The sequence below is a fragment of the Dendrobates tinctorius genome, unplaced genomic scaffold, assembly GCF_039654945.1.
Source record: "Dendrobates tinctorius isolate UK_male_01 unplaced genomic scaffold, ASM3965494v1 ptg000294l, whole genome shotgun sequence".
In the NCBI taxonomy this organism is placed as follows: Eukaryota; Metazoa; Chordata; class Amphibia; order Anura; family Dendrobatidae; genus Dendrobates; species Dendrobates tinctorius.
In genome coordinates, this window is record NW_027361961.1 from 2231566 (window position 1) to 2254748 (window position 23183).

General features: G+C 44.1%; 1 protein-coding gene across 2 annotated transcripts; it reads left to right on the forward strand.

Moving 5' to 3' along the window:
* The first annotated feature begins 154 nt into the window (after window positions 1-154).
* On the forward strand, window positions 155-22961 carry LOC141072998 (uncharacterized). Of its 2 annotated transcripts, none has more exons than XM_073560270.1 (7): window positions 155-244; window positions 1190-1339; window positions 1469-1648; window positions 2586-2715; window positions 2799-2896; window positions 4947-5037; window positions 21922-22961. In XM_073560270.1, the coding sequence occupies exons 2-7, from the start codon at window positions 1262-1264 to the stop codon at window positions 22959-22961; spliced, it is 1617 nt and encodes a 538-aa protein (XP_073416371.1). In that variant the 5' UTR covers window positions 155-244; window positions 1190-1261. The 2 variants fall into 2 exon arrangements, with proteins under 2 accessions (XP_073416371.1, XP_073416372.1); XM_073560271.1 differs by having other exon boundaries at window positions 2592-2715.
* The last annotated feature ends 222 nt before the right edge of the window (window positions 22962-23183 follow it).

Consider the following 23183-nt stretch of genomic DNA (forward strand, 5'->3'; position numbering starts at 1 on the left):
TCTCACTTCTTCCATTACATGAGTGATATCTATTGTAAATTCTCCAATAGCTCAGAATCCGGACAGTATTGTCCTCTACACAATATCACGCACCTTATATATTACTGCAAACAATAAAAAAGTAATGAAATCCTTCATTCTCCTCACTATCCGCAGGTCCGGACTCCTCATCGTCGCCATCTACCGGCTCTCTGCGCTGTGACTGTTGAGAGCAGAAGATGCCGCAGCTGACAAACGAAGAGAGGTAAGTATTGCAAATACTGGGGCCCTGAGCAAGCGGGGGGGGGGCACTCACGAGCACCAGCATTGGGCCCGCTTAGCGTGTCGGTGACCCTAATGGTGAGTGGACGCCGGCCCTGACTTCAGCACAGAGACTCTTTTGGGGTTTTTGCTGTCACTTTATAAGAATCATGGTTATGTTCCTTTTACACTGATAGATACGAGCCAAATATGACAGACGGGAACCAAGGAAACGTGTATTACTCTCATAGTACCGGGCCCCCACACAGTTTAAGGTTCCCATAGTACTGTCATCGCCTCAATTTTAATTTATTTTTTTGTGTTTTTCATGTAATATATAGAAGCCAAAGTGAAAATGCTAAAAAAAGCATCATATCCAGGGAAATAGAAACCCTGTACATGGAGACATTGGCCTCAGATATCTCCTGTCTTGTTCTTACAAAGAATCTTTTCTAAAAGCCTCAAACTTCTGTGTGTGAATCAGACCTGAGATCTAACGTGATAGAAGATTACAGTGCGGGGAAGACGGGAGACATTCATATAGACGGCCGGTGGGGATGGAGTCAGTGACGGACTCTGGCCAAATATGTTTCTAGAGCCGTAGTAGAAGATGAAGATGTCGTCCTCATCATGAAGTAGTTATTTCTCCTGTCCCGTGTAATGAATATCTCCTGCAGTATTGCTAATGCCGATTCCAGTGTCGGGAAATGAGACGAGAATTAGCGTTATGGAAGATGAGTCTATGAGGAACGTATTCAGCTGCCGACTCCGAGGAGGAAACTGCTTGTTGTCTGTGGCCTAAATATATAGGTTTTATTAGTAGATGTAAAGAAGAAAACTAAATACTGTAAAATAATAAATCTCCTCATATGTTTCCCTTATTATCTCCAGTAATTGTATTATTAAACAGGATTTTTATGATGTTACATCGGCTCATCTTCTCATTCAGGTCTCTACAATATCGGATCCTCTCAGTGAAGATCTTCTATATAAGAGAATTTTCCTGATTTACCCATCGAGGATGGATATGGACAGAGACAAGATGGTGGAGAGGATATTACACCTCACCCTAGAGATCCTCTTCCGGCTTACTGGAGAGGTGAGAGATTCTGATGACGTCACATTACATCACTCTTATCTATGGGAATAACAGATGGACAGAACTGGAGAGGCGAGGACTCTGGAAATGTCTGTAGAGAGATTTATTAATGTGTCTCTCCATAACCAGGATTACACAGTAGTGAAGAAGACCTCTAGTGATCGCTGTCAGGACCCTGTGTCTGAGGGATGGGAAAGACCCCTTAGCCCAATCATGGGGCCTCCACCTCACCCCCTGATACATGAGGACATCAATGACCAGAAGATACTAGAACTCATCTACAAGATGATTGAGCTGCTGACTGGAGAGGTGACACTGCTGGGAATGCTGGGATATTATACAGTAACGCTATGAAGGGATCGGGGGGATGAAGGTACCATTGTATGTGTCAGGTTCCTATGAGGTACGGAAGGAAAATGTAGCGGTCACTGGGGGAGCGCCGGGAGACAGGTCCGAGAGGGCTAAGTGTCAATAGGAGAACCATCACAGCTCCAGCCGCACACCTTCAAGGGAGGGCAGTTGCAGTAAGGGTTAAGAGTCAACACACGGTCAGAGGAGCACTAGGAACACCAAAACACAGATATATTGTTTCAATCCACAATGCGTTTCGACGGTTGCACCGTCTTCATCAGGTAGCAGTTTATTGATGACAGACAGGAAGGGGTAAGAAACAACCAATCACATGATGAATAAAATTACAAAGAAATGAAGCAACATAATAAAACAAGGGTTAAAAAAAGATGCGTGGTTAAAAAATGTTTTGATAAGCTTTGCGTTCCGAATACTCTGCCGATGCTTTTCAACCTTGCGTGCGTAGTTTGTATAGTGCGACCTACATATATTGGAGGCCGCAGCCACATTCAATTAAATAAACTACATATATAAAGTGGCAGTTAACACGATAATTAATTTTATAACTGATAACCGGAAATATTAGATTTAAATTCTTTTACCCCATTTAAAATTGATGCACAACAGGGACACTTTGTGGTTCTGCACGCATAGCAACCCGGACTCAAGGACGTTTGATGAAGCAAAGAGTGACATGGGATCAGGGTAGTATTACTCGGTGCAACAAGGTTCCGAAGCGTGCGATTTCTTCGGAATATTGTTCTAGGTTGGCCAGGAATATAACTAGATAATATAGGATCACCCTTAAGAATAAACCAATATTTAGTGAGGAGTTTCTTTATCAAACCATGGGATTGGTTGAAAGAGGTGACAAAATTCCATTTGCCAAATTCAGATCCAGGTTCCTATAAGGAGTCAGGATGTCGCCGTCTATTTCTCCATGGAGGAGTGGGAGTATTTAGAAGGACACAAAAATCTGTACAAGGACGTCATGATGGAGGTTCCCCAGCCCCTCACATCACCAGGTAATAGACAGGACTAAATACACACGGCCTATAATTATCTGTATGTAAAGAATGAATTCAGTCCCTGTATGTGTTTCCTCCAGATCTATCCAGTAAGAGGACAACACCAGAGAGATGTCCCCATCCTCTTCTTCCACAGGACTGTAAACAAGAAGATCCCAATGTTCCTCAGGATCATCAGGTAGATGGAGAGAAGGTGTCATGAGATCTCGCCTATGATGTGTAGATGGCTGTGAAGGTCTTGTGCTGTTTCTTTCCATGTCAAGTGAACCAATGAATATTACCACTAGATTTTTAATTCTTTTGAGAACTTATTCTGTGGTAATACTGTGTTAGAGGATGCAAAATGTGAAGAAGAAAACTTCTATAAATTTTAGTTTTTTTAAATTAATTTCCAAAATTCTGGACAAAAAATGTGAGTTTCTGGGAAAAACACCTTTCAACTTAGAACAGTACAGACTTTCAACAGATATGTCACAAGAGTATGTTTGTTATTATCTTACTCTTGCAGAAATCAATGCAAAATTTCAAAACGCATTTTCGAAAAATCAATCTGAAATAAAAATGAGCAGCAAATTCCCATGTGCCTCATATGCTCCTAGCCACATCTGTACCAAAATTCAAGTTTGGCTGTCAATTTGATCACACTTAAATAAAAAAAAACAAAGAAAACCTCTATATAAACAGAGTCAATTCGAAAATCTTGAATTCAGATCTGTTTGGTCTGTGGTCAAACAGTGTAGGGTCTAAGTTTTTCAAATAAAAAACTCATGTTTTTTTAGTTATTGGGAGGGAAGCTTCGGCTGCTTCTTCACACGATGAACAGCTGCCTGGACCGTGAGATGAGCTTTATAAACACTCAAATCTTCCCACTCAGACTGTTCTCCACCAATCCAGTAAAATCTCCCCGATCTGCCCAGCAACGGAGACAACCTGAGCAGATAAGGCGACTGCCACAAGCGCACCCCTGAAGAGGTGTGGAATATAGCATTAATTAACATAAAAAAGGACAAATAAATAATTACCCAAAGGGGAAAATTAAGGGGTCAATACTGAGAGAAGTAAAGTATTATTGTAAAAGCAAGAGAGGCAAAGGAGAACCCATGACCTGACGCACCTGGTCCTGTGCCCTCTTGCTGAGTTAAACCAACAGTAATCTCTACAAAGGCTTCCAGTGAGTCCATGTACTACATCCGGGCTGGTGTGTTCACTTTCAGTGCATTCCTATTAATAGTTTAATGGTTTTCTTTTTGTATTAATACTGACTTCAGGTAAAACTGTAAATCCACAGTGTAGAGTACTGAACAACTCCATTTTTATTACTGTGCTACTATAGAGCAGTGATCTCCAACCCTTCTGACCTTGAGAGCCACAATCAGCTCTGAGCGAGGCTTGCAAGCCACATCCAGCTCTCACCACACTCTCAGTAGTGACACCCAGAGGCCCCATTACTGGTATAATGACAGCCAAAGCCTGCCCACACAAATCACACTGAGGCAGTATACCAAGATCCAGGGGTTCCTACCTTACCGCATCTCCAATCTGCACTACTATGAGGGGCTACTCACAAAAGTCACTCTCTGGAGACCTATTCTTCATAGCTGATTGCTAGACCTGGTGCTAATGCACCAAGCTGGTAGACAGACGCGAACCACACATCATGGGCCCCGTGAGCCACAAGAGACTCCTGAGTCACAGGTTGGGGACCTCTGCTGTAGAGCGTACAGTATTGCCCATCAAAATTTTGAATTTGACTCCTCAAAAACAAAATATCAGCAAATATCATCTTGTGACATATCAAATTAAAGCCTAATACCGTTCTAAACAAAACGGTGCCTCCCCCATCTCTTTATCTTATTTCTAACACAAGATATGTTAAACAAAAATGTAACATTACATCATACAAGCCCAAAATTCAGACTTTTTAAAAACTTTAGAAATCTATAAAAATTAACTACGGTAATAGAAATAAAAATGTAAAACTTTTTTTTGTAATTCATTAAAGTAGCAGTTCAAAAAAATAAAGAAAATAAAAACCTGAAGACATTAGGTAAAAAAGAAAATTCAGATTGGGATCACTTGACATGGAATTACCCTGCTCAGTCTTGTTGTATCCACCAGTATTATATGTTTTATACTTGTGTAATGAGAACGGTGGAGATGGCAGGATTAGAGCTGATCATAGATGTGATTTCTCCATCTGTCTGTGACTTTTACCATATTTGTTTCAGGGTGAAGATCTGACCCATATTAATACTACAGAGACGTATGTGAGGGGTGATGAGCGATGGAAAGAGGAGATTCCTACATATGACTACCCAGGTGACTAGTAACCACTAAATGCAGAGAAGTCACAGATTCTTCTCAGTCACCGGCTGTGGCTGCATTATCGGTGGTGTAGTCCGGCCGTATCAGAATCATGTGATCACCATTTTGCCTCTAGACTACAACATTCTTCTCCACCCAAAACTGTTCAAATGACTTTGGGCATGAAAATTTTCTATAGATGTAAATACTTATGTCCCCCCCCCCAAAAATTGAGAAAAGTATTCAAGCAGTGATTCCTTTATTGGCTAACCAGAGAAATTATATTTGCAAGTTTTCAGGGCTCAGAAGGCCCCTTCATCAGGCTAGATTACAAGTGAATTACTGAGAGGAGACGGCAACATTTCTATCAAAGTTCTAGCAAAGGGTCTAACATTCTTTTCTATTTAAATGTTGCCGTCTCCTCTCAGTAATTCACTTGTAATCCAGCCTGATGAAGGAGCCTTCTGAGCCCTGAAAGCTTGCAAATATAATTTCTCTGGTTAGCCAATAAAGGTATCACTGCTTGAATACTTTTCTCAATTTTTTGGGGGGACATAAGTATTTACATCTATTTTCTGGCTAACACGGTACTACAATATTATTTTGTATTGTACATCGTAAAACTTTTCTATAGAATTTACAACCTGGAGGATCTACCTACCTCCTAGGATTTTAAGATACTGACTGTTACCTGCCGAGATCTGTAAACTACAAAGCCAAATGATAGCGTATGTAGAATGTGCCGATAAGTTAGAAAATCACTTGAAGAAAAAATATAATAATGGGTCTGTAAGAGAAAGTGGAGGGTAATGATGCTGTTGACTTCCTAGATCCCTGATATCTTATGGGGTGAATCTCCCTTCTCTCCCTTCTGTGCTGCTGAATGTTCTCATATGGTCCCTACAAGACCAGGTCCAGTCTTTCTGGCCAAACTTCACTTTTATAATCTACGACATTGAATGTGCAGTGAGGGCAAGTGTGAATTTCTGTACAATAAGAACAGAGTTTCCCCTTATCCTAACTTTTACATTTCTTTTAAAACCGACTAACTTCAAACAGGATTGTGATAAACTACATAAAAAACATTACACCTGTGTCATGATGATATATCTCTAAGCTGTGCGTGGCTGATGGCTGTAATATACTGTGACAGATTCACTGGCTTTGTAGAGGAAAGAAGGTACGTGTCACTGCGCATGCAGCGGTCAGTAATGTGAAACCGGAATGTTTTTGTGTTTCTAGCACACTAGGTGCTAAGAGGCCATATTCAGAGTTCAATGATCCAGTTTCATGTGAGCATCCGCAGAGCAGGAGAGAGGATGTTCACCGCACCCCTTTCCCTGCAGGTGTTTGAGGACCTGAAGTGATGTCATGATCTTGTGACTAGTACATGAGATCTATACCTGGACCTGTGGTTCTGTCTGGGTGGTGTATTGGGAGAGAAGTTCTACTCCCACGTGGCTCCCATAGGAGCTAAGGACGCTGTGTGCGTTACCTGCTGTGAAGCCTGCAGGACAAGGACTCTGATAGACTTTATCTTTGTTTTACCTTTATGCCAGAAAGGCTCTGTTTATTTTTCTGATCCCTGTTAAGGTTTATGCAGTCTATAATAAACCAGCAGGTGAATTACTACCAGAACTGTTCCTGTGTCTACCTTGTGAAGCAGCAGAGTGAGTCAACCCCTCACACGTGGTTTGAGTGCAGGCAGCGATACAGAAACCCGGATAGAGGCTGTGGACGATTAAATGTCCTAGGTTAAATCCGCCATCCAGAACGACATGGAGGAGCTGGTGAAACATCTCGTGCACAAACTTGCTTGTCAGTAGGCACAGCTATCACATCAGGAAACGAATAAGCTGTTGATACAGCAGCTTCAACAATCTCAGAAGCAGGCGCTAGCGCAACAAATGGAGCTCCTCGCAGAGACGGTTCGAGTATGACCATCAGTCTCCTCTTCATCTCCAGAAGGTGATGCATACACCCGGAAAACGGTAAGGCGAGCTATGCAGAAAATGACCCCAGGCGATGACGTGGAAGCCTTCTTGACAGTTTTTGAGCGAGTGGCTTAACGGGAGAGACTTCTGCCCGGAGCAGTGAGCAGAGGTTTTGGTGCCATATCTGACGTGGGAGCCCCAGAAGGCATATTATGACTTCGCCCTCCAGAATGCCAAGGTGTATGAGAAGTTAAAAACTGAGATACTGGCACGCCTGGGGGTGACAATGTCTGTAAGGGCTCAACGAGTCCACCGTTGGTCATATGCTGGCGATAAACCACCTTGCTCACAGATGTTTGACTTGCTACACCTGGTCCAAGAGTGGCTGCAGCCAGAGTTGTCCACTCCGGCACAGATGTTCGAGTGGGTGGTGATGGACCGATTCATCCTTTCCTTACTCAGGCCAATACAGACCTGGGTTGCCCAGGGCGACCCCTGAAATGCAGACATAGTAACATACATAGTAACATAGCTAGCAAGGCCGAAAAAAGACATTTGTCCATCCAGTTCAGCCTATATTCGGTCAGAATAAATCCCCAGATCTACGTACTTCTAAAGAAACTAATAACTGTAAGATACAATATTGTTACTCTCCAGGAAGACATCTAGGCCTCTCTTGAACCCCTCGACTGAGTTCGCCATCACCACCTCCTCAGGCAAGGAATTCCAGATTCTCACTGCCCTAACAGTAAAGAATCCTCTTCTATGTTGGTGGAAAAACCTTCTCTCCTCCAGACGCAGAGAATGCCCCCTTGTGACCTTCACCTTCCTTTGTATAAACAGAATCTCAGAGAGGTATTTGTATTGTCCCCTTATATACTTATACATGGTTATTAGATCGCCCCTCAGTTGTATTTTTTCTAGACTAAATAATCCTAATTTTCCTAATCTCTCTGGGTATTGTAGATCCCCATCCCATTTATTAATTTTGTTGCCTTCCTTTGTACTCGCTCTAGTTCCATTATATCCTTCCTGAGCACCAGTGCCCAAAACTGTACACAGTACTCCATGTGCGGTCTAACCAGAGATTTGTACAGAGGCAGTATAATGCTCTCATCATGTTTATCCAGACCTCTTTCAATGTACCCCATGATCCTGTTTGCCTTGGCAGCCGCTGCCTGGCACTGGCTGCTCCAGGTAAGTTTATCATTAACTAGGATCCCCAAGTCCTTCTCCATGTCAGATTTACCCAGTGGTTTACCGTTCAGTGTGTAATGGTGATATTGATTCCTTCTTCCCATGTGTATAACCTTACATTTATCATTGTTAAACCGCATCTGCCACCTTTCAGCCCAAGTTCCCAACTTATCCAGATCCATCTGTAGCAGAATACTATCTTCTCTTGTATTGCCTGATTAACATCGTTTTGTATCATCTGCAAATATCGATATTTTACTGTGCAAACCTTCTACCAGATCGTTAATAAATATGTTGAAGAGAATAGGTCCCAACACCGACCCCTGCGGTACCCCACTGGTCACAGCCTCCCAGTTAGAGAATATATCATTTATAACCACCCTCTGCTTTCTATCACTAAGCCAGTTACTTACCCATTTACACACATTTTCCCCCAGACCCAGCATTCTCATTTTGTGTACCAACCTCTTGTGTGGAACAGTATCAAATACATTGAAAAAAGATGATTTAGTTCAGCTCACCCATCATTGATGCTGCAGCAAGATCCGAGCAAGGACACGTCTCCACTTGGACATCTTGAAATGCTTCATAGAAAAAAGGAAAGTCCAGCTCAAGGAATAAAATCCAGAATTTTCTTTATTTATTTCATTAAAATACAAGCATGGCTGCTATAGTCATCATTGCAGTTTTTACCCTGACATGGGATAGCCGCACAGAGAGTGCCCAGGAGGTTCTGTACGCGTTTCGAGCGGTATACGCTCTTAGACTCAGAATAATTTATGACACAGGGACCCTCTGTTGGCCTCCTGCTACTAATTCCAGGTAACATGTTCTATTCACATGCAAATGTATTTTGATTGTTGCTGGATTTACTGCTTAACAGCGTGGTTATCAACCATTATACTAGAAACACCATGCTAGTAGATATTCGCTGTTTAGGCTCCTGCTTTTTCTCATTATATATACTGTCATGTGGCACTTGCCATTTATGGTATACATCCTTGTAGCAATATTGTCAACATGGTTTCCTGTGTCTCCATTTTGGCAATGATTTTTTAGCTATGAAGTATTTTGTAACTGTCCCTTGCCTTACCACTTTAATAAAGTAATTTTATTATGACCCTTGGTTGTGCTTTGGATCCGTCCTCCCCCGCTCCTTTTTTCTATGAAACAGTATCAAACGCTTTGGAAAAATCAAGATATACCACATCCAATGACTCAGCTTGGTCCAGTCTGTAGCTTACCTCTTCATAAAAACAGATTAGTTTGGTTTGGCAGGAGCGATTCCTCATAAACCCATGCTGATGTGGAGTTAAGCAGTTATTCTCATTGATATATTCCAGAATAACAGAAACCCTTCAAATATTTTACCAACAATAGAGGTTAGACTTACTGGTCTATAATTTCCAGGTTCACTTTAGAGCCATTTTTGAATATTGGTACCACATTTGCTATGCGCCAGTCCTGTGGAACAGACCCCATCACTATAGAGTCCCTAAATATAAGAAATAATGGTTAGTCTATTACATTATTTAGTTCTCTTAGTACTCGTGGGTGTATGCCATCCGGACCCAGAGATTTATCTATTTTAATCTTATTTAGCCGATTTCGCAACTCTTCTTGGGTTAGATTTATGACCCTTAATATTGGGTTTTCTTTGCTTCTCGGCATTTCACCTAGCATTTTATTGTCAACTGTGAATACCGTGGAGAAGAAGGTGTTTATTATACACTGCTCAATAATAAAATAAAGGGAACACTTAAACAACAGAATATAACTCCAAGTAAATCAAACTTCTGTGAAATCAAACTGTCCACTTAGGAAGCAACACTGATTGACAATCAATGCTGTTCAATCAATGTCACATGATGTTGTGCAAATGGAATAGACAACAGATGGAAAATATTGGCAATTATCAAGACACCCTGAATAAAGGAGTGGTTCTGCAGGTGGGGACCACAGATCACATCTCAGTACCAATGCTTTCTGGCTGATGTTTTGGTCAGCTTTGAATGTTGGTTGTGCTTTCACACTTGTGGTAGCATGAGATGGACTCTACAACCCACACAAGTGGCTCAGGTAGTGCAGCTCATCCAGGATGGCACATCAATGCGAGCTGTGGCAAAAAGGTTTGCTGTGTCTGTCAGAGTAGTGATCAGAGGCTGGAGGCGCTACCAGGAGACAGGCCAGTACACCAGGAGACGTGAAGGGGGCCGTAGGTGGGCAACAGCCCAGCAGCAGGACCGCTACCTCAGCCTTTGTGCAAGGAGTAACAGGAGGATCACTGCCAGAGCCCTGTAAAATGACCTCCAGCAGGCCACAAATGTGCATGTGTCTGTACAAATGGTTAGAAACCGACTCCATGAGGATGGCCTGAGTGCCCGACGTCCACAGATGGGGGTTGTGCTCACAGCCCAACACTGTGCGGCCCTCCAAAGAAATGCCACCCCACACCATTACTGACCCACTGTCAAACCGGTCATGCTGAAGGATGTTGCAGGCAGCAGATCGCTCTCCACAGTGTCTCCAGACTCTGTCACGTCTGTCACATGTGCTCAGTGTGAACCTGCTTTCATCTGTGAATAGCACAGGGCGCCAGTGGTGAATTTGCCAATCCTGGTGTTCTGTAGCAAATGCCAAGCATCCTGCACGGTGTTGGGCTGTGAGCACAACCCCCATCTGTGGATGTCGAGCTCTCAGACCATCCTCATGGAGTCGGTTTCTAACTGTCTGTGCAGACACATGCACATTTTTGGTCTGCTGGAGGTGATTTTGCAGGGTTCTGGCAGTGCTCCTCATGTTTTTCCATGCACAAAGGCGGAGATTGCGGTCCTGCTGCTGGGTTGTTGCCCTCGTATGGCCCCCTCCACGTCTCCTGGTGTACTTGCCTGTCTCCTGGTAGCGCCTCCTGCCTCTGGTCACTACGCTGACAGACACAGCAAACCTTCTTGCCACAGCTCACATTGATGTGCCATCCTAGATGAGCTGCACTACTGGAGCAACTTGTGTGGGTTGTAGAGTCTCTCTCATGCTACCACGAGTGTGAAAGCACAACCAACATTCAAAAGTGCCCAAAACATCAACCAGAAAACATTGGTGTGGAGTTGTGGTCTGTGGTCCCCACCTGCAGAACCACTTCTTTATTGAGTGTGTCTTGATAATTGCCAATAATTTCCATCTGTTGTCTATTCCAGTTGCACAACAGCATGTGAAATTGATTGTCAATCAGTGTTGCTTCCTAAGTGGGTAGTTTGATTTCACAGAAGTTTGATTTACTTGGAGTTATATTCTGTTGTTTAAGTGTTCCCTTTATTTTTTTGAGCAGTGTATTAGCTTTTTGATTGTCATGTACAACCATTCTTTCCTCACAATTTTTTTAAGGGGCCTACATTTTAAGTGTTGATTCTTTTACTACTGATATAGTTGAAGAACAGTTAGGGATTAGTTTTACTCTCCTTAGCAATGTGCTTCTCTGTTTCCTTTTTGGCAGCTTTAATTAGTTTTTTTGATAAATTATTTTTCTCCCTATAGTTTTTTAGAGCTTCAACGGTGCCATCCTGCTTTAGTAGTTTCAATACTTTCTTTTACTGTTAATTGCCCCTCTTACTTCTTTGTTTAGCCACATTAATTTTTTCCTATTTCTTGTCCTTTTATTCCCACAAGGTATAAACTGCTTACAGTGCCTATTTAGGATGTTCTTAAACATTTCCCATTTATTATCTGTATTCTTATTTCTGAGGACATTATCCCAGTCAACCAGATTAAGGGCATCTCTTAACTGGCCAAACTTTGCCTTCCTAAAATTCAGTGATTTTTGACTCCCTGACAAGTCCCCATAGCGAAAGACAAGTGAAACTGTACAATGTTGTAGTCGCTATTTCCCAGATACCTGACAAACTGCAGATTTGTTATTCCTTGAGGTCTATTAGATAGTATTAGGTCTAAAAGTGCTGCTCCTCTGGTTGAATTCTGCACTAATTGTGAAAGATAATTATTCTTGGCTATTAGCAGATACCTGTTGCCTTTATGGGTTTCGCATGTCTCTGTTTCCCAGTTAATATTTGAGTAGTTAGATTCCCCTATAACAAAGACCTCATTTGCTTGGATTGGTTGAGAGGTACCAGGTGGTGGAAAAATCCCTGGGGAGACCAGATGTTACTACATCCCTGTACTGGGATACCCAAAAGGGAGCGGGATCACCAAAGAGGGAGGCTAGACCCACAACTGGGTGACGACCCAATCCTGCTGAGGGGACCTCTTAGACTGGGATGAAAGACGTGGTCTGTTGGCAGTGTCACATTCCCGGGCACGTAGCCGCCCGGTGCAATATGCCCCCTGAACCCATGGACTGCAGTTTCGGCAGATGATGCTTGTATTATGCTTACCAGGTCTGCAGTGTAGACTGTAAACCCAGCAACGGTCCCCAGTAGTGTTCCGTCTCCGCCAATGTGATAAGAGTCCTCGGTAGTGTTGAGCGATACCATCCGATATTCAGAAATATCAGATCGGATTGGATCGGCCCGATACCCCAAAAAGTATCGGTATCGCCGATTCCGATACCGGAAGTCCCATTCAAGTCAATGGGACAGAAATATCGGAATTAAAAAAAACCCTTTCTTGCCTTGGACACTGTGCGTGTCTGTGTGTGCGGGCGGGGTCTGTGCGGGCCTCTCAGGGGTCTGTGCCGACTGTCGGGGGCCTGTGCCGGCTGCCGGTGGTCTGTACGGGCCTCTCGGGGGTCTGTGCCGACTGTCGGGGGCTTGTGCCGGCTGCCGGTGGTCTGTACGGGCCTCTCGGGGGTCTGTACAGGCCTGTCGGGGGCCTGTGCCGGCTGCCGGTGGTCTGTACGGGCCTCTCGGGGGTCTGTGCCGACTGTCGGGGGCCTGTGCCGGCTGCCGGTGGTCTGTACGGGCCTCTCGGGGGTCTGTACAGGCCTGTCGGGGGCCTGTGCCGGCTGCCGGTGGTCTGTACGGGCCTCTCGGGGGTCTGTGCCGACTGTCGGGGGCCTATGCCGGCTGCCGGTGGTCTGTACGAGCCTCTCGGGGGCCTGTGCCGGCTGTCGATGGTCTGTGCCGGCTGCCGGGGCCTGTGCCGGCTGCCGGTGGTCTGTGCGGGCCTGCCGGGGGTCTTGTGTGTGTGCAGGCATCGTCCGATGGGACTACAAGTCCCATCGGGCGATGCCTGATACAATGACAGTGATTGACACATTAGCCAATGATGGGACAGTAGTAGTCCCATCATCCGGCTAAGGTGTTGAATGTAAAAAAAAAAAACATACTACATACATACTACATATATACTACATTCATACAACATACATACATACTACATACATGCTACATATATACTACATTCATACAACATACATACAGTGGGGAAAAAAAGTATTTAGTCAGTCAGCAATAGTGCAAGTTCCACCACTTAAAAAGATGAGAGGCGTCTGTAATTTACATCATAGGTAGACCTCAACTATGGGAGACAAACTGAGAAAAAAAAAATCCAGAAAATCACATTGTCTGTTTTTTTTTCATTTTATTTGCATATTATGGTGGAAAATAAGTATTTGGTCAGAAACAAAATTTCATCTCAATACTTTGTGATATATCCTTTGTTGGCAATGACAGAGGTCAAACGTTTTCTGTAAGTCTTCACAAGGTTGCCACACACTGTTGTTGGTATGTTGGCCCATTCCTCCATGCAGATCTCCTCTAGAGCAGTGATGTTTTTGGCTTTTCGCTTGGCAACACGGACTTTCAACTCCCTCCAAAGGTTTTCTATAGGGTTGAGATCTGGAGACTGGCTAGGCCACTCCAGGACCTTGAAATGCTTCTTACGAAGCCACTCCTTCGTTGCCCTGGCGGTGTGCTTTGGATCATTGTCATGTTGAAAGACCCAGCCACGTTTCATCTTCAATGCCCTTGCTGATGGAAGGAGGTTTGCACTCAAAATCTCACGATACATGGCCCCATTCATTCTTTCATGTACCCGGATCAGTCGTCCTGGCCCCTTTGCAGAGAAACAGCCCCAAAGCATGATGTTTCCACCACCATGCTTTACAGTAGGTATGGTGTTTGATGGATGCAACTCAGTATTCTTTTTCCTCCAAACACGACAAGTTGTGTTTCTACCAAACAGTTCCAGTTTGGTTTCATCAGACCATAGGACATTCTCCCAAAACTCCTCTGGATCATCCAAATGCTCTCTAGCAAACTTCAGACGGGCCCGGACATGTACAGGCTTAAGCAGTGGGACACGTCTGGCACTGCAGGATCTGAGTCCATGGTGGCGTAGTGTGTTACTTATGGTAGGCCTTGTTACATTGGTCCCAGCTCTCTGCAGTTCATTCACTAGGTCCCCCCGCGTGGTTCTGGGATTTTTGCTCACCGTTCTTGTGATCATTCTGACTCCACGGGGTGGGATTTTGTGTGGAGCACCAGATCGAGGGAGATTATCAGTGGTCTTGTATGTCTTCCATCTTCTAATTATTGCTCCCACAGTTGATTTCTTCACTCCAAGCTGGTTGGCTATTGCAGATTCAGTCTTCCCAGCCTGGTGCAGGGTTACAATTTTGTTTCTGGTGTCCTTTGACAGCTCTTTGGTCTTCACCATAGTGGAGTTTGGAGTCAGACTGTTTGAGGGTGTGCACAGGTGTCTTTTTATACTGATAACAAGTTTAAACAGGTGCCATTACTACAGGTAATGAGTGGAGGAAAGAGGAGACTCTTAAAGAAGAAGTTACAGGTCTGTGAGAGCCAGAAATCTTGATTGCTTGTTTCTGACCAAATACTTATTTTCCACCATAATATGCAAATAAAATGAAAAAAAAACAGACAATGTGATTTTCTGGATTTTTTTTTCTCAGTTTGTCTCCCATAGTTGAGGTCTACCTATGATGTAAATTACAGACGCCTCTCATCTTTTTAAGTGGTGGAACTTGCACTATTGCTGACTGACTAAATACTTTTTTTCCCCACTGTATATACTACATACATGCTACATATATACTACATTCATACAACATACATACATACTACATACATGCTACATATATACTACATTCATACAACATACATATATACTACATACATGCTACATATATACTACATTCAAACAACATACATATATACTGCATACATACTACATATATACTACATTCATACAACATACATGCTACATACATACTACATTCATACAACATACATACATACATACTACATATATACTACATTCATACAACATACATACATACTACATACATGCTACATATATACTACATTCATGCAACATACAGTGGGGAAAAAAAGTATTTAGTCAGTCAGCAATAGTGCAAGTTCCACCACTTAAAAAGATGAGAGGCGTCTGTAATTTACATCATAGGTAGACCTCAACTATGGGAGACAAACTGAGAAAAAAATCCAGAAAATCACATTGTCTGTTTTTTTTTCAATTTATTTGCATATTATGGTGGAAAATAAGTATTTGGTCAGAAACAAAATTTCATCTCAATACTTTGTGATATATCCTTTGTTGGCAATGACAGAGGTCAAACGTTTTCTGTAAGTCTTCACAAGGTTGCCACACACTGTTGTTGGTATGTTGGCCCATTCCTCCATGCAGATCTCCTCTAGAGCAGTGATGTTTTTGGCTTTTCGCTTGGCAACATGGACTTTCAACTCCCTCCAAAGGTTTTCTATAGGGTTGAGATCTGGAGACTGGCTAGGCCACTCCAGGACCTTGAAATGCTTCTTACGAAGCCACTCCTTCGTTGCCCTGGCAGTGTGCTTTGGATCATTGTCATGTTGAAAGACCCAGCCACGTTTCATCTTCAATGCCCTTGCTGATGGAAGGAGGTTTGCACTCAAAATCTCACGATACATGGCCCCATTCATTCTTTCATGTACCCGGATCAGTCGTCCTGGCCCCTTTGCAGAGAAACAGCCCCAAAGCATGATGTTTCCACCACCATGCTTTACAGTAGGTATGGTGTTTGATGGATGCAACTCAGTATTCTTTTTCCTCCAAACACGACAAGTTGTGTTTCTACCAAACAGTTCCAGTTTGGTTTCATCAGACCATAGGACATTCTCCCAAAACTCCTCTGGATCATCCAAATGCTCTCTAGCAAACTTCAGACGGGCCCGGACATGTACAGGCTTAAGCAGTGGGACACGTCTGGCACTGCAGGATCTGAGTCCATGGTGGCGTAGTGTGTTACTTATGGTAGGCCTTGTTACATTGGTCCCAGCTCTCTGCAGTTCATTCACTAGGTCCCCCCGCGTGGTTCTGGGATTTTTGCTCACCGTTCTTGTCATCATTCTGACCCCACGGGGTGGGATTTTGCGTGGAGCACCAGATCGAGGGAGATTATCAGTGGTCTTGTATGTCTTCCATTTTCTAATTATTGCTCCCACAGTTGATTTCTTCACTCCAAGCTGGTTGGCTATTGCAGATTCAGTCTTCCCAGCCTGGTGCAGGGCTACAATTTTGTTTCTGGTGTCCTTTGACAGCTCTTTGGTCTTCACCATAGTGGAGTTTGGAGTCAGACTGTTTGAGGGTGTGCACAGGTGTCTTTTTATACTGATAACAAGTTTAAACAGGTGCCATTACTACAGGTAATGAGTGGAGGAAAGAGGAGACTCTTAAAGAAGAAGTTACAGGTCTGTGAGAGCCAGAAATCTTGATTGCTTGTTTCTGGCTAATGTGTCAATCACTGTCATTGTAGCAGGCATCGCCTGATGGGACTTGTAGTCCCATCGGACGATGCCTGCACACACACAAGACCCCTAGCAGGCCCGCACTGACCACCAGCAGCCGGCACAGGCCCCCGGCAGCCGGCACAGGCCCCCGGCAGCCAGCACAGACCACCGACAGCCGGCACAGGCCCCCGAGAGGCCCGTACAGACCACCGGCAGCCGGCACAGGCCCCCGGCAGCCGGCACAGACCACCGACAGCCGGCACAGGCGCCCGACAGGCCTGTACAGACCCCCGAGAGGCCCATACAGACCACCGGCAGCCGGCACACACCCCCGACAGTCGGCACAGACCCCCCGCAGTCAGCACAGACCGCGCATCATGATGACATCATTTCAGCAGCCAATCACAGCCACAACAGTGGCTCATTGCATTATGGGGACTTCCGATACCGGTATCCGATATTTGCAGTATCGGAATGCTCAACACTAGTCCTCGGGCTGCTGAACTCTGGAAGTCTGGTGACACTAATCAATGCTGCACTACTCCACCAGTTAATTCTCAATAAGTTGGTGGGTGTCCGCAGCATACATGGAGACGCCAAGGACTACCCTGTTAACAGAGTAACCATGGGGACAGACTGTGATGATAAGACCCATGAGGTTGGGGAAGAGAGAAAAAAATATCCTCCTACAGCCCCAGAAAAAAAAGAGGAAAAAATATATTTAAAAAATTGTGACACTTTTTTTTTTTTAATTCTTTCCTTCTTTAGAGTACCCTAGAGTCTACAGTTAGGCTGGAGATTCTGTTATGAATGGGCACCGAGGAGGATAGCAGGCCCAAGCTAAGCCACAGAAAACCAGAGAGGTTGGTAACTAAGCGGATTGCAGACCCTTGATCCTATCCACACAACTAGCAGTAGCCGTGGAGCGTGCCTACGATGATTCTAGACGCCTCGGCACAGCCGGAGAGCTAACTAAGCCTAAAGTAAGAAAGGGGAAATCTAAACTGCCCCTGAGCAGACCCCAAAGGAATAGATAGCCCCCAAACATATATTGTCGGTGAGACAAGATGAAAACACAAACGCAGGCAGAAAAATAGACTGAGCAAACGATGGGGCCCACACTGACTAGACAGGACAGGAAAGGAAAGACACTGTCTGCAATCACGCAAAAAACCCTGCAAAAAGTCCAACACATCTGATGCACAAAAAACACTGAAGTCGCACTACTTCACCCCCACTATATCAGCACTCTGGTATATTCTGAAAGCAAAGCAAAAAGAGACCAATATAAAAAGGGACAAAACAAACTGGCACATGCATTAACATATGGGCTGTGATTCAGCACAGCCCCAGCCAGAGCTGGCTGACCCGCACAAAGCAGAGATAATCAAAACCAGATCAAATGCAAACAGAATAACAAATTAACCACTTAGCTGAACCATGCAGGGAAAGAGCAGGAGAAATCAGACCTAGAAGGCACAAGAAGAAAATCACCAGCAGGGATAGAGGGAGTCAGCTGTCTTAAATTCCAATCAGAAACCCCAGATCTCCAATCGTCTTCTTCATTATCAGGTGGCAAGCCTCTGTCAATCAGATCAGCTCCACTACCTCCAGTATCCACAAGAGGGAGTCCAGAAAGAGAACTCACAACCCCTCTGTCAATCTGACCAGCTCCACTACCTTCAGTAATCACCAGAGGGAAGACAAAGAGAGAATTCACAACAGGAGCCCTGATTCCCTGACTTGGAGGTGTTCGGAGTGAACTTCGGGACTGCTCAGCTTTGAGACCTCACATTGAAATATGCTTTTGAAAATGTCACTGTATGTAATGGGTTTGCTCAAGAGCCCGGGGCTGACACGAGGTTCCCTGATTTTGCAATGACTAGTGACCTACTGTGCTGGGTGACTAAATTGAGGAGTAGAGAAATTGTGGAACAATGGTTAGTTCTGACATTGTACCGGCGGTGGGTTGTAGATATGGCCCATGCACATATACTGGGTGGTCATCTAGGGGTAGAGAAAACCCAGGAGGGAGTACTGGAGAGATTTTATTAGTCAGGTTGTTGCCGTGAAATTCTAGATTATTGTAGGTCTTGCCCTACCTGCCACATAGCTGCCCCTGGGTCTCACTTCAGAAGTCCCTTAGTTCCATTGCCAATGATAGAAATTCCATTCAAGAGAATAGCTATGGACTTGGTGGGTCCTCTTGTTATGTCGGCACGCGGCCAACAATACATCAAGGTTGTTATGGATTATGCGACCCGATACCCCGAATCAGTGCCACTGAGGAACTCGTTAGCTAAGAGTATTGCCCGGGAGCTGGTACACATCTTTGCCAGGACCGTTTATGAGCAAAGTGATGAGGGAGCTGTGTAGAGTCCTCCAGATCACTCATCTGCAAACCTCCGTGTACCATCCGCAGACCGATGGCCTGGTGGAGCGCTTCAACAAGACCTTGAAGGCCATGCTCAAGAGGGTCGATCAGAAGGACTGTCGAGACTGGGACTATCTGCTCCCGTTCTTGCTTTTTTCCAATAGAGAAGTTCCACAGGCATCCACGGGGTTCTCACCGTTCGAGCTTATGTACGGCCAACATCAACGAGGGCTCCTGAACATTGCCAAGGAAACCGGCAAAGCCGAGGTCACACCACACCAAAGCGTGATAGAGCATGTCACCCAGCTGCAGGAGAGGATGGCTCATGTAATGCCTAACGTGAAGGAACATCTCCAGGTGCAGGAGGCCAAAGGCAAGGTGTACAACCGATCAGCAAGGCTGAGGCAGTTCCAGTCCAGTGACAGCGTGCTAGTACTCATACTAACGGTGTAGAGCAAGTTTCTAGCCAAGTGTCAAGGCCCGTATGAGGTCCTGGAGAAACTCGGGGGCATGAATTATAAGATACACCAGCCCATTCGCAGGAAGCTGTACCAGGTGTACCATGTGAACCTGCTCAAACCCTGGTTGGAACATGAACCACTGGAAGCTCTTTGCCTGGGGGCCTATCCCGAAGCCAAGGTCGAAGAGTTTGTCATTGCTGCTTCTGAGTTGGCGTTAATGTCTCTGCAATGTCGAGAGCTGCTGCAACAGAACCGTGATCTATTCTCGGAATTGCCAGGGCGCACACAGGTCGTTGAACACGACATACTAATGGAGTCGCATATGCGGGTGCAGCTGCGTCAACAGAAACTAAATCTCCGAGCACACCAAAATACTCGGAGGACACCCGAGCAACGAGTATACTCACTCATCACTAGATACAATCTTTTGATCGCCCGTTATTGCATTTTAATGCAATGTTGCAGCAACAACAAAAAAGTAATTCTAGTGTTTTGACATTTTTATTGCTAAGCTATTTACTGATCAGATTAATTCCAGCAATATGTTTCAGGCTTTAGTAGGGTGTGGTGCTTTCCAGTTGGCTGAAGCAGGGAGCAGATTACTTCAGCTGGACAGCACACACATCCATAGTGCCAGACTGGATGGTGCTGCTGGTCCCAGGCTCCCTAACCTTAGTGGCTGAGGACAGAGCTAGTGCCACTCAGAGCTTCTGGTTCTGACGTCTCCTCTATTAACACGCAATGGATGTTGGAGAGTAAAAATTTCAAATATGCCATTTTATTACCGAGCACATAGTGCCCAGATTGTGCAGCAGGACACACACAGCAAATTAAGTGGGTTCTTCTCATTACAGCAATGCCAAATACATGGATGCTAAATGTGGTTTGGGCACACTGCAAGGCTCAGAAGCGAGGGGGAAATTTGACTTTGGGAGAGCGGATATTGGTGGATTAGTTTATGGAAGCCATGTTGCTTTTCAATAGCCTTTGAGCCACTAATAATGAGTAAACCTCTGTTTTTCCATTGACAGGTGGTGAACCTGAGAGGGAACTTGTTTTTTGTAAGATGAGTGGAACTTTTGTGGTATTATTTTTGCCAATGAAAGGGGTGGCAAAGTCCGTCTTATACCCTCATATACGTTCTGGTAAACTAAAGGGTTACATTTGATTGCTGCTACTATAAATAGTGTTTTGTCCTTTATCATTGTATATATGTAAAATACTTTTACGAGGGAAAGTGAAGTACCTAGATAGTCCACAAGATGGGGACCTAATAGTGTTTAGTTACACAGCACACTGTAAGTAGTTAATATAGGAAGAGGTGTCTGCGAGTAAGGAGGAGGGATTCTGGATAGTGAGTCAGTAGGGCTTAGGGCCCACACAGGGCAGACAGCTACACAACTTTGAAGCAAGTTACCCAGCCATCCAGGGCCCAGTGAGGCCAGAAGGACAGTCTCTGCAACAGGGTGTCAGCAGTAGTGGAGCAGAGACTAAAGACAAGGTCAGAACAGTACGGGGACACAGGTGGCTCTATCCTGTGGCAGATCATCGCATGGGCTGTTGCCCTCAGATCCGGGACGAAACAGCAGAGGGAACCCCCAAGCGCAGAGGGTCTGGACAAGGAGGATGCTGCATTAGTGCAAGCGGCAGTATGACCCGGGCATGTACTGAAAGCTGTAGGAAGAAGTGCAGGGAAAGTGGAGAATGTGGACTGTATGGAACCCTATGCTGATGATGTATTTGACAAGGATGTGCTGTGCAAAGAAAGTAGTAAAGTTCTACATTTTAAGTTGCAACTGGACTGTGTCTCTGTTTGCGCACAATCGGATAGAAGGGGTCTGAGGCATCTCAGAGGAGATCCTGAAGGTGCAGAGAGCAGAGAAACAGATACACTGATTAATGGACATTATTTTCATGTGACGGGAGACCAGAGCACACAAGAGCCATTAGCCTCAGCCACAACTACAGCCCTGGCCCTCCCTCACACCTACATAACATTATTTAAGTGATTTTTATTCCATATTTGTGAGGCAGAATGAACAACAGTTGAACACCACGCTCCTCTTATTCATACTATGAGGTTTTCTATTAGACTTTGAACTGTCTTTGTCTTGGTGAATAATTCAAATTTTTTACATAACGTGCCATTTTTACTGACAGTTTAAGCAGAAATGTTAAAAAATATAAAATGTGTGGATATTATATTCTAAAATAATAATTGGTTTTATTCTTAGCAGATTTATTACCAGATGACTGTACCAGGAGATCAGAGGGACAGCTGACATCTTCAGTTTTTAAATCAGATGATCTAAAGATCCCACAGGATACAACTGAAGTGAATGCCATTACTCCGGATATACCATTATCCCTTCACAGCAAAGATCTGTCATCTGATCCTTTGAAACAGGTCCTGTCTTCTGATTCATTACCGACTACTAAGGAAAATCATAGTTGCAAAATAAGCATTAAAAAACAAACTACTCCTAAACCAAAGAAGCCATTATCAAGTTCAGAATATGGAAATAATTTTCCACACGAAAAGTCTTTTCTTAAACATCAAAAAATTCACACAGCAGAGAACAGATTTTCTTGTTCCAAGTGTGTGTGTGGGAAGTGTTTTAACGAAAAATCAGATTTGATTAAGCACCAGAGAATTCACACAGGAGAGAAGCCTTTTTCCTGTTCAGAATGTGGAAAATGTTTTAAACAGAAATCAGATTTGGTTAGGCACCAGAGAACTCACACAGGGGAGAAGCCTTTTTCCTGTTTAGAATGTGGGAAATCTTTTAATGTTAACTCAAGTTTGGTTAGGCACCAGAGAACTCACACAGGGGAGAAGCCTTTTTCCTGTTTAGAATGTGGGAAATGTTTTAATCTTAACTCAAGTTTGGTTAGGCACCAGCGAAATCACACAGGAGAGAAGCCTTTTTCATGTTCAGAATGTGGGAAATGTTTTAACCAGAAATCAGAACTTGTTATTCACCAGAGAACCCACACAGGTGAGAAGCCCTTTTCCTGTTCAGAATGTGGGAAATGTTTTACAGACAAATCAAATCTTATCACACATCAGAAAACTCACACAGGGGAGAAGCCTTTGTCATGTTCAGAATGTGGGAAATATTTTAAACAAAAATCAAATTTGGTTAAGCACCAGAGAACTCACACAGTGGAGAAGCCTTTTTCCTGCTCAGAATGTGGGAAATGTTTTACAGATAAATCAAATCTTATCACACATCAGAGAACTCACACAGGGGAGAAGCCTTTTTCATGCTCTTAATGTGGGAAATGTTTTAATTGAAAAGCAATTCTTTAAAAACATCAGAGAAGTGTTGGAAATGTTTTAACCGAAAATTGTATATTCTTAAAGGGATTGTACACTAGTATGGCAACCCCTTGTCATTCCTCATGTTTGGCTTCGTTAAAATAAAGAATACTCATACTTTCTTTCCACACCTGCGCTGTTCCAGTGGTGTCGGCACTTGCATTCCCGGGGCTTATA